This window comes from Dendrobates tinctorius, unplaced genomic scaffold, assembly GCF_039654945.1.
Source record: "Dendrobates tinctorius isolate UK_male_01 unplaced genomic scaffold, ASM3965494v1 ptg000334l, whole genome shotgun sequence".
Lineage (NCBI taxonomy): Eukaryota > Metazoa > Chordata > Amphibia > Anura > Dendrobatidae > Dendrobates > Dendrobates tinctorius.
In genome coordinates, this window is record NW_027362000.1 from 1,591,809 (window position 1) to 1,604,759 (window position 12,951).

General features: G+C 43.3%; 1 protein-coding gene across 2 annotated transcripts in view; it reads right to left on the reverse strand.

Moving 5' to 3' along the window:
- Positions 1-12,951, reverse strand: part of LOC141074831 (charged multivesicular body protein 3) — a 99,118-nt gene that overhangs the window by 20,559 nt on the left and 65,608 nt on the right. The window contains exon 1 of one of the 2 annotated variants that reach the window (XM_073562084.1): positions 108-309. The exons of the other annotated variant lie outside the window; for it this stretch is intronic. Within the exon in view, the coding sequence (XP_073418185.1) occupies positions 108-152 (45 nt within the window). The 5' untranslated portion in view covers positions 153-309. Of the gene's footprint in view, positions 1-107; positions 310-12,951 lie in introns of those variants that run through there. 2 annotated transcript variants of the gene reach the window in all.

The following is a 12,951-nucleotide window of genomic DNA, read 5'->3' on the forward strand; positions in this document are numbered from 1 at the left end:
TGTGTGTGGTGAAGGCATAGCTGGAAGCACAGAAACACAACAGCCCGTGTATGAGCACCATGTAATAACACACTGCGACCCCTCCATAAGTCCCCGTCCACACTCACCAGGTCCTTGGGCGGCCTATCCTGCGTTTTCCCGAACAGCCCCATGTCTATGTACCCGAAGACCCCAACAACCCAGAGCCTTCGCACAGCGCTTCCGGTGTCACTACACTTCCGTCTTCCGCCCTTAACTCCGCAGCCTTCCTACGACTTCCGCCCTCAACTGACGTCATACGCTCAGTCTGGTGACGTCATACGCTCAGTCTGGTGACGTGCGCGCACTAGCTGGCTCTAGTTTCTATTTATTTTTATTTTTTTTAATTTGTATTCATGTAACTTTATTGTCAACTTACAAAAAGACATAATAAAGAAGGAGGAGGAGAAAGGACCCCTCCGTTACATATAAGCCACGCTTACATCAGGCCGACCACAGGCAGTGCGTAATCTGCGGATTTCACCCTGAGATGTAAGGGGTTAATCGTGCTGCTTAACCCCTCTGTGACCAGACCTTTACTCCTCCCTATAACTGCTAGAACTTTTTATTTTAGTCATTTTTTTTCTCCATGACTGCCCCCTCTCCACACTATAACTTATTTTTATTTCTTTTTACATTTTCCTCTCCATATTCCAGCAGTCATAACCTTTTTTTTCTCACGGCCGTGCCTGTATGAGGCTTTGTTTCATGCAGGAGAAATAGTTTTATTTTTCTGTATTTTTTTTTCAGAAATTTTGTGGAAATGTTGCATTTTCCCCCCACATTTTCCTCAGGTATTTGCACTGAAATATATAACAGTAAACTCTCCTGTCGGCGACATTTTTGCTGCTTTTATTGCATTTTTGGTGCGGAGTTAATTTTTTTTTATGCATTTTTAGGGAAGACACATTCTGATTTAATATATTTTTTTTAATCTAAGCTCCCTGTAGAAGTGTAAGAAGGAACCGCACCAAAAAAACCAAATCCAACATGCTGGGTCAGGGCCGCCGTCAGGGCATTACTCTCCTTACTAGGGCCCCCCTCTTTTTTTTTTTTTTGCTTCTGCCTGTTCAATTAAAGTCTATTGCTGTGGGGCAGGATGGACACACAAGGGGGCCAGGATGTGGGACATAGAATCATAGAATGGTAGAGTTGGAAGGGACCTCCAGAGTCATCGTGTCGACACCCTGCCCAATGCAGGATTCACTAAATCATCCCAGACAGATGTCTGTCCAGCCTCTGTATGAAGACTTCCATTGAAGGAGAACTCGCCACTTCTCGTGGCAGCTTGTTCCACTCATTGATCACTCTAACTGTCAAAAAGAGTTTTCTAATATCTAATCTGTGTCTCCTCCCATTCAGTTTCATCCCATTGCTTCTAGTCTTTCCTTGTGCAAATGAGAACAAAGTTGATCCTTCTACAATGTGACAGCCCTTGAGATATTTGTAGACAGCTATTAAGTCGCCTCTTATCCTACTTTTTTGCAAGCTACACATTCTCAGATCCTTGAACTGGTCTTCACAGGACTTACTTTGCAGTCAGCTCACCATTCTGGTAGCTCTCCTCTACACTTGCTCCATTTTGTTGATGTCTTTTTTAAAATGTGGTGCCCAAAAACTGGACACAGTATCCCAGATCAGGTCTGACCATTTTAGGGGTAGAGGGAGATAATGACTTCACGTGATCTAAACTCTATGCTTCTATTAATACATCCTAGTACTATGTTTGCCTTTTTTGCTGCTGCATCACACTGTTGACTCATGTGTAGCCTGTGATCTATTAGTATACCCAAGTCTTTTTCACACGTGCTGTTACTTAGTTCTATTCCTCCCATTCTGTAGATGTGATTTTCGTTTTTCTTGCCCAGATGTAGAATCTTGCATTTCTCCCAGTTAAATACTATTCTATTAGTTGTTCCCAATTGTTCAAGCTTATCTAGATCCTTCTGAATCCTTTTTCTGTCTTCTCTACACGGGAACGCAACTTGCTGGCGGGCGCGTCAAAATGACGCATCCGCGTACATCCGCATGTCCTGCTTACCCAATATTAAAGATAGGTACGTAGGATGCATGCAGAAGTAGGCAGACCTAAACGGATGAAGTGCGGAAGTGGGCGGAGCTTCAGGGAGGACGTACGCAGCCATCCGCAGAGCCCTGATACGCAAGTGTGAACTTAGCCTTAGTTCTTTATTGTATGCACAAGCACTTTACCTTAACGTTAGTTACCTAAGTGTCCATCTGAAAACCCTGCAATATCATTTTTCTTCAAAACCATATTGGGTAATTTAATTAACTTGCCACTGCCCTATATTTACGCACTTTATGCCTATAACTTGCCTTGTATTGTGTTGTTCATTTTCTTCTGATATTTGCATTTTTATGAATTTCATACATATCTAATTTTTTATTTCATTATGCAATTGTCCCTGGTATCACGTCCTTTTCCATCTGGTCATTCATCCCCACCCCCTCCAAATTTTATTGTCATGTTACAAATAAAGATATACCTTTATTCTTCACCTTTTGGACTCTTAAATTCGGTTTGTTTCCTTTGCACGTATTTATAGTTTCACCATTGGGTCTTGATTTTTCCTACACACACATGTGGTGGTGATTTTTTTCTCTCTCACCTCTAGTATTTCCACGACTGGCTAGCATTTGGCTACTATACCTGTGTTTTTTTCCTTGAGAATCGTTGTGTAACCCTTTTGAGCTAGTACAGCCATGAGTCTTCTTGGGAATGATGCAACAAGTTTTTCACCCCTGGATTTGGGGATCCTCTGCCATTCTTCCTTGCAGATCCTCTCCAGTCCCGTCAGGTTGGATGGTGAACGTTGGTGGACAGCCATTTTCAGGTCTCTACAGAGATGCTCAATTGGGTTTAGGTCAGGACTCTGGCTGGGCCAGTCAGGAATGGTCAGAGTGTCACAGTCCAATTCTTGGATCTGTGTCAGATTCTGGATTCCATCATTTACCGTAAATCCTTTTTTTTTCCTTTCAGGCCTTCGGGGAATAATATGGGTTTTTGCCCCCCCGGTGGCCACAAGTGTTATTACATGACTGTTGTTTTCCCTGCTGATGTGACCACTCTCTTGACTATATATGGTCACATGGTCTATCAGCAGGTGTTGGTTATAGCAGTTCCTTTTTGGATTCCAACCACGGTGAAGTGAGCAGCTGGCTCTGAGGTGTCGAGCCACTGCTGAAACTGGTGCTGAACTCTGCCTGCCCGGTGTTTGCAGCAGAGAAAGAGGTCAAGGTGGTAGCTGGCTCTGAGGTGTCGAGCCACTGCTGAAAGTTAATCCGGTGATGAACTCTGGTGACTGCAGCAGAGATGATGGTGAAAGTAGCAGCTGGCTCTGAGGTGTCCAACCACTGCTGAAAGCTGATCTGGTGCTGCACTCTGCTGCCTGCAGCAGAGAAAGATAAGTTTTTTGGTGTTTCCCCTTTTTCCTTCGTGTATATTAGTGCAGCGGTGGGACCAGTGTCTCCACTATCCAGTTCCCTAGCAAGGGATAGTGAGGGATTCAGGTATCCTGCTCGGCGACAGGTGAAGAGCCTGTATAGGGAACGTTAGGAGTGTTCAGGGACACTGCCTCAGGGGAGTGCAGGAGGTCTCCACGTCCCCGTTCCCTATTGCAGGGCCCACCGTTGTAACTGTTTCCCCGGTGTTCCCCATTTGTCTTGTTGATTCAGTTACCGACCTGCGGGTCGTGTCTCACAGGACAGGTATACGTGACATTGTCTTGTTGTTTCAGTTACCGACCTGCGGGTCGTGTCACACAGGACAGGTACACGGCAAGAAAGTGAAAGAACTGGGAGCGAAGGTGGTCTTCTCTTCCATCCTCCCAGTGGATGGCCATGGAACAAGGAGATGGAATAAGATTCTGCAGGTGAACAACTGGCTACATCGATGGTGTCGTCAGCAACGATTTGGATTTCTGGATCACGGAGTGAATTACCTTTACGATGGACTACTTGCTAGAGATGGGGTGCACCTTACGAAGACTGGAAAACAAGTATTTGGAAGTCACCTTGCTACACTTGTAAGGAGAGCTTTAAACTAGAACAACGTGGGAAGGGAAGCAAAAGACCAGAAAAAGCCATACACCTGACAAATGCTATTGAGAACTCTGCTATTAGAAGTGGAAAGGAAGAACAAAGACAAAAGAATCTAATTAATAAAAATATTGGAGAAATAGAAACCAATCACAAACTAAAATGTTTCTATACTAATGCACAAAGCATGGGCAACAAACAAGGAGAAATGGAACTACTAACACAGGAAAAGAAATATGATGTCATTGGAATCACTGAAACTTGGTGGGACAATACACATGATTGGAATACAAGACTAGAAGGATACAACTTATTTGCAAGAAACAGACTTGATAAACGAGGAGGAGGTGTCGCATTGTGTGTTAGAAACGCGTATATCTGCACAGAGATTGAAGCTTCAGAGACTGGGAGTTCTGTGGAAACTGTTTGGGTAAGAATACAAGGACAGAACAATGGAAAGGACACCATTGTAGGCATTTACTACAGGACGCCTGTGCAAGCTGAAGATATGGATGAACTCTTTATGCATCAAATGGCCAAGTTCTCCAAAAAATATGACATAGTTGTCATGGGAGATTTCAACTATCCAGACATTTGTTGGGAATCTCTCTCAGGCAAAACTAGCAGGTCAAGGAAATTCTTATCCTCTCTTGCTGACAACTTTATCTTCCAAAAGGTAGGGGAGAAAACAAGGGGAACTGCTACCTTAGATCTAGTCCTTATAAACAGGGAGGAAATGGTTGAGGAGGTAAAAGTGGCTGGGACCCTAGGAGGTAGCGACCATGCTATTTTAGAATTTTGGATAACTAGAGGAAGAAGACCTGTGAAGACTCAGACGTCAAGGTTAGATTTCAGAAAGGCAGATTTTAAGGGATTCAGAAAGAGAAATGGAGGGATCCAATGGCTGGATATCCTTAAAGACAAAAATGTCCAGGAAGGATGGGAAATCTTGAAAAATGAAATTCTCAAAGCACAATTGTTAACAATTCCGAAAAGAGGGAATAATAGGAAGCATTTATGGAAACCAGGATGGATGAACACAGAACTTAAGCACATGCTAAAAAGGAAGAAAGAAATGTTTATAAAATGGAAAGAGGGAGGCATATCTAAAGAAGAATATAATGCTGTCTGCAGAACTTGCAGGGCACAAATCAGATTATCTAAAGCTGACAATGAATTGAGGCTTGCAAGAGATGTCAAAAGCAGTAATAAAGGATTTTGGGGATATGTCAAAAGTAAAAGAAAAGTCAAAGATGCTATAGGATTTTTACAGGATGAAAATGATGAAATGGTAAGACAGGATGTTGAGAAGGCCGAACTTTTAAATTCCTATTTTGCATCTGTTTTCTCTCAGAAAGGAAATGTAACATCAACTGTTTTTCACTGTCCTATTAAGGGAATAGAAGAATCCAGGATATCTATAAACAGAAAGATAGTGAGGAAACACTTATCTAACCTAAATGAATTCACGTCTCCAGGTCCAGATGAATTACACCCCAGAGTACTGAAGGAGCAGAAGAAATTTTTGAACCCCTCTCCATAATCTTTGAAAATTCTTGGAGAACAGGAGAAGTCCCAGAAGACTGGAGAAGAGCAAATGCTGTTCCTATCTTCAAAAAGGGGAAGAGGGTGAACCCAGGCAACTATAGGCCGGTGAGTCTGACTTCTATACCAGGAAAGATCTTTGAACAAATTATTAAACAACATGTATGTCAGTACCTGGATAAGAATGAAGTGATTAAACAGAGTCAGCATGAGTTTGTAACTAATAAGTCATGTCAGACTAACTTAATTTCCTTCTATGACGGAATCACTGATTGGGTGGATCAAGGAAATTCTGTAGATATAGTATATCTTGACTTCAGCAAAGCATTTGACAAAGTATCTCATACAATCCTTATTGAAAAAATGACTAAGTGTGGAATGGACAAGGCAACTGTTAGGTGGATTCATAACTGGCTTAGTGATCGGACCCAAAGAGTGGGTCGTAAATGGCTGCACATCCAGTTGGAAGAATGTCTCAAGTGGCGTACCACAGGGCTCTGTCCTGGGCCCTGTATTGTTCAACATCTTTATCAACGATTTAGATGAAGGAATTGAGGGTAAACTGATTAAATTTGCTGATGACACAAAGCTAGGAGGGATAGCTAATACTAGAGAAGAGAGAGAGAGGATTCAAAAAGATATAAATAAACTGCAGCAGTGGGCAGCAACTAACTGAATGGTTTTTAACAGGGAAAAATGCAAAGTACTACATCTGGGAGGAATAGGGCTAAGCAACAGCACATGTGAAAAAGACTTGGGTATACTAATAGATCACCGACTGAATATGAGTCAACAGTGTGATGCAGCAGCAAAAAAGGCAAATGCAATTCTAGGATGTATTAACAGAAGCATACAGTCTAGATCACGTGAAGTCATTATTGCCCCCTACTCCTCTTTGGTCAGACCTCATCTGGAATATTGTGTCCAGTTTTGGGCACCACATTTTAAAAAAGACATCAACAAACTGGAGCAAGTTCAGAAAAGAGCGACCAGAATGGTGACCGGTCTGCAAACCCTGTCTTATGAGGAAAGGTTGCAGGATTTGGGAATGTATAGTTTGCAAAAGAGAAGACTGAGAGGAGACTTAATAGCTGTCTACAAATATCTCAAGGGCTGTCACATTGTAGAAGGATCATCTTTATTCTCATTTGCACAAGGAAAGACTAGAAGCAATGGGAAGAGACACAGATTAGATATTAGAAATTTTTTTTTGACAGAGTGATCAATGAGTGGAACAGGCTGCCTCGAGAGGTGGTGAGTTCTCCTTCAATGGAAGTCTTCAAACAGAGGCTGGACAGACATCTGACTGGGATGATTTAGCGAATCCTGCATTGAGCAGGGGGTTGGACCAGATGGCCCAGGAGGTCCCTTCAAACTCTACGATTCTATGTTTCACGTGGCACAGAGTTGTTCTGAAGCCACTCCTTTGTTATTTTAGCTGTGTGCTTAGGGTCATTGTCTTGTTGGAAGGTGAACCACTTCGGCCAAGTCTGAGGTCCAGAGCACTCTGGAAGAGGTTTTCATCCAGGATATCTCTGTATTTGGCTACATTCATGTTTCCTTCAATGGCAACCAGTCGTCCTGTCCCTGCAGCTGAAAAACACCCCCATAGCATGATGCTGCCACCACCATGTTTCACTGGTGGGATTGTATTGGGCAGGTGATGAGCACTGCCTGGTTGTCTCCACACATACCGCTTAGAATTATCACCAAAAAGGTCTATCTTCATCTCATCAGACCAGAGAATCTTCTTTCTCATAGTCTGGGAGTCCTTCATGTGTTTTTAGCAAACTCTTCATATGTCTTGCACTGAGGAGAGGCTTCCGTCGGGCCACTCTGCCATAAAGGCCCGACTGGTGGAGGGCTGCAGTGATAATTGACTTTGTGGAACTTTCTCTCATCTCTCTACTGCATCTGTGGAGCTCAGTCACAGTGATCTTGGGGTTCTTCTTTACCTCTCTCACCAAGGCTCTTCTCCCACGATTGCTCAGTTGGGCTGGACGGCCATGTCTAGGAAGACTTCTGGTGGTCCCAAACTTTTTCCATTAAAGATTATGGAGGCCACTGTGTGCCTTGCCACAATTCTGTCTCTGAGCTCCTTGGCCAGTTCCTTTGACCTCATGATTCTCATTTGGTCTGACATGCACTGTGAGCTGTGAGGTCTTATATAGACAGGTGTGTGCCTTCACAAATCAAGTCCTATCAGTTTAATTAAACACAGCTGGACGCCAATGAAGGAGTAGAACCATCTCAAGGAGGATCACAAGGAAATGGACAGCATGTGACTTAAATATGAGTGTCTGAACTAAGGGTCTGAATACTTATGACCATGTGATATTTCGTTTTTTACTTTTTTAATACATTTGCAAAAATTTCTACATTTCTGTTTTTTTTCCATCAAGATGGGGTGCAAGAGTGTACATTAATGAGAAAAAAATGAACTTTTTTGAATTTACCAAATGGCTGCAATGAAACAAAGAGTAAAAAATTTAAAGGGGTCTGAATACTTTCTGTACCCACTGTATCACCACTCTTTGAGTACAATAACTAAGCCAGTTATGAATCCACCTAACAGTAGCCTTGTTAATCCCATACTTGTTCATTTTTTCAATAAGGATAGTATGAGATACTTTATCAAATGCTTTGGTAAAGCCGAGATATTCTATTATCTCCCGCAATTAGTCTGGAGTGACTTGTTTGCAATAAACCAATGCTGGATTATCACTGTAGGGGCTAATTAAGGGATATTATTACTGCTGTGATATATTTTATTTTGAGGATACTGTTTTCAGTGTGTGTGTGTGGGGGGTCCTTTTACTGTGCAGGACGGCACTCTTTCACTTTTCATCTGACATAGTGTAGAAGTTGGGGAAAAAATGTGCAATGTGCTCTGGAAGCCGTGCTCTAGATAATTGCATTATTTTCTGCAGAGAGGAGTCCTGGGTGGAAGAAGTGATTGTGGTCTGTGCTGGATGAAGAAGAAAAGCAAAGATGAAGGACTTCAGCTAGAGTCGCCACCGGTGAGTCAGTGTGCTACCTATCACTATATAGTATATATATACAGTACAGACCAAAAGTTTGGACACACCTTCTCATTCAAAGAGTTTTCTTCATTTTCATGACTTTGAAAATTGTAGATTCACTCTGAAGGCATCAAAACTATGAATTAACACATGTGGAATTATATAATTAACAAAAAAGTGTGAAACCACTGAAAATATGTCATATTCTAGGTTCTTCAAAGTAGCCACCTTTTGCTTTGATTACTACTTTGCACACTCTTGGCATTCTCTTGATGAGCTTCAAGAGGTAGTCACCGGAAATGGTTTTCACTTCACAGGTGTGTCCTGTCAGGTTTAATAAGTAGGATTTCTTGCCTTATAAATGGGGTTGGGACCATCAGTTGTGTTGTGCAGAAGTCTGGTGGATGCACAGCTGATAGTCCTACTGAATAGACTGTTAGAATTTGTATTATGGCAAGAAAAAAGCAGCTAAGTAAAGAAAAAGAGTGGCCATCATTACTTTAAGAGATGAAGGTCAGTCAGTCCAAAAAATTGGGAAAACTTTGAAAGTGTCCCCAAGTGTAGTGGCAAAAACCATCAAGCACCACAAAAAAACTGGCTCACGTGAGGACTGCCCCATGAAAGGAAGACCAAGAGTCACCTCTGCTGCGGAGGATAAGTTCATCCGAGTCACCAGCCTCAGAAATCGCAGGTTAACAGCAACTCAGATTAGAGGCCAGGTCAATATCACACAGAGTTGTAGCAGCAGACACATCTCTACAACAACTTTTAAGAGGAGACTTTGTCAGCAGGCCTTCATGGTAAAATAGCTGCTAGGAAACCACTGCTAAGGACAGGCCACAAGCAGAAGAGACTTGTTTGGGCTAAAGAACACAAGGAATGGACATTAGACCAGTGGAAATCTGTGCTTTGGCCTGATGAGTCCAAATTTGAGATCTTTGGTTCCAACGACCATGTCTTTGTGCGACGCAGAAAAGGTGAACGGATGGGCTCTACATGCCTGGTTCCCACCGTGAAGCATGGAGGAGGAGGTGTGATGGTGTGGGGGTGCTTTGCTGGTGACACTGTTGAGGATTTATTCAAAATTGAAGGCATACTGAGACAGCATGGCTACCACAGCATCTTGCAGCGGCATGCTATTCCATCCAGTTTGCATTTAGTTGGACCATCATTTAAATTTCAACAGAACAATGACTCCAAACACACCTCCAGGCTGTGTAAGGGCTATTTGACCAAGAAGGAGAGTGATGGGGTGCTACGCCAGATGACCTGGCCTCCAGTCACCAGACCTGATACCAATCGAGATCGTTTGGGGTGAGCTGGACTGCAGAGTGAATGCAAAAGGGCCAACAAGTGCTAAGCATCTCTGGGAACTTCTTCAAGACTGTTGGAAGACCATTTCCTGTGATTACTTCTTGAAGCTCATTAAGAGAATGCCAAGAGTGTGCAAAGCAGTAATCAAAGCAAAAGGTGGCTACTTTGAAGAACCTAGAATATAAGACATATTTTCAGTTGTTTCACACTTTTTTGTTAATTATATAATTCCACATGTGTTAATTCATAGTTTTGATGCCTTCAGAGTGAATCTACAATATTCATAGTCATGAAAATAAAGAAAACTCTTTGAATAAGAAGGTGTGTCCAAACTTTTGGTCTGTACTGTAGCTCCTGTGTATATTGTCACTGGTGATCACTGTATTAACTGTACATTGACAATATATAGTATATACTGTTTAGTATATACTGTTGTGAATTCTCTCTCTGGCTTCCCTCTGGTGATTACTGAAGATATTGGAGCTGTTCAGATTGAGAGTTCTCTTTCTGGGCTCCCTCTGGTGGTTGCTGGAGGTAGTGGAGCTGATCTCATTGACAGAGGCTTGCCACCTGATAATGAGGAAGACGATTGGAGATCTGGGGTTTCTGATTGGGATTTAAGACAGCTGACTCCCTCTATCCCTGCTGGTGATTTTCTTCCTGTGCCTCCTGAGGTCTGATTTCTCTAGCTCTGTCCCTGCATGTTCAGCTAAGTGGTTTATTTGCTATTCTGTTTGCATTTGATCTGGTTTTGTTTATCTCTGCTTTGTGCGGGTCAGCTAGCTCCGGCTGGGGCTGTGCTGAATCACCGCCCATATGTTACTGCATGTGCCAGTTTGTTTTGTCCCCTTTTATATTGGTCTCTTTTTGCTTTGCTTTCAGAATATACCAGAGTGCTGATTAGTGGGGGCGAAGTCGTGCGACTTTAGTGTTTTGTGCATCAGACGTGTTGGACTTTTTGCAGGGTTTTTTGCGTGATTGCAGACAGTGTCTTTCCTTTCCTGTCCTGTCTAGTCAGTGTGGGCCCCATCGTTTGCTCAGTCTATTTTTCTGCCTGCGTTTGTGCTTTCATCTTGTCTCACCGACAATATGTTTGGGGCTATCTATTCCTTTGGGGTCTGCTCTGGGGCAGTTTAGATTTCCCCTTTCTTGCTTTAGGCTTAGTTAGCTCTCTGGCTGTGCCGAGGCGTCTAGGATCATCGTAGGTACGCTCCACGGCTACTGCTAGTTGTGTGGACAGGATCAGGGGTCTGCATCCGCTTAGTTACCAACCTCTCTGGTTTTCTGTGGCTTAGCCAGGGCCTGCTATCTTCCTCAGTGACCCGGTAACAGAATCACCGGCCTAACTGTAGACTCTAGGGCACTATAAAGAAGGAAAGAATTTAAAAAAAAAAAAAGAAGTGTCAGAATTTTTTTTTTTCATATATTTTTTCCTCTTTTTTTTTTCTGGGGCTGTAGGAGGATATTTTTTGTCTAAATGGAGAATAAGCTATTGTCTGATCGTGTTGAGCAGCTCGCTGCCGGAGTGCGGGGAATTTCTGCCTATCTCGCTCAATCATCTGCTGTTGAACCAAAAATCCCTACTCCTGATGTGTTTTCTGAGGATCGGTCTAAATTTTTGAATTTTAAGAATAACTAGCTGAAGAGCCCGGCGCTTCCCGGGCATAGTAACTAACTGTGGTTAGTTATAACAAATTATAATTATCCTCCATCCCATAGTGCCCATATACCGATCATACATATCCACCATCCCATAGGCCCATGCCCATATACCCATCATACATATCCTCCATCCCATAGTCGAGTGCCCATATACCCATCACACATCCTCCATCCCATAGTCCCATGCCCATATACCCATCATACATCCTCCATCCCATAGTCCCATGCCCATATACCCATCATACATATTCGCCATCCCATAGTCGAGTGCCCATATACCCATCACACACATCCTTCATCTCATAGTCCCATGCCCATATACCCATCATACATATCCTCCATCCCATAGTCCCGTGCTCATATACCCATCATACATATCCGCCATCCCATAGTCCCGTGCCCATATACCCGTCATACATATCCTCCATCCCATAGTCCAGAGCCCATATACCCTTCACACATCCTCCATCCCATAGTCCCGTGCACGTATACCCATCATACATATTCGCCATCCCATAGTCAAGTGCCCATATACCCATCACACACATCCTTCATCTCATAGTCCCATGCCCATATACCCATCATACATATCCTCCATCCCATAGTCCCGTGCCCATATACCCATCATACATATCCGCCATCCCATAGTCCCGTGCCCATATACCCATCATACATATCTGCCATCCCATAGTCCTGTGCCCATATACCGTCATACATATCCTCCATCCCATAGTCCAGTGCCATATACTCATCACACATCCTCCATCCCATAGTCCCGTGCCCATATACATATCCGCCATCACATAGTCCCGTGCCCATATACCCGTCATACATATCCTCCATCCCATAGTCCATATACCCATCACGCATCCTCCATCCCATAGTCCCGTGCCCATATACCCATCATACATATGCGCCATCCCATAGTCGAGAGCCCATATACTCATCACACACATCCTTTATCTCATAGTCCCATGCCCATATACCCATCATACATATCCTCCATCCCATAGTCCCGTGCCCATATACCCATCATACATATCCGCCATCCCATAGTCCTGTGCCCATATACCCGTCATACATATCCTCCATCCCATAGTCCCGTGCTCATATACCCATCATACATATCCTCCATCCCATAGTCCCGTGCCCATATACCCATCATACATATCCTCCATCCCATAGTCGAGTGCCCATATACCCATCACACATCCTCCATCCCATAGTCAGATGCCCATATACCCATCATACATCCTCCATCCCATAGTCCCATGCCCATATACCCATCATACATATTCGCCATCCCATAGTCGAGTGCCCATATACCCAT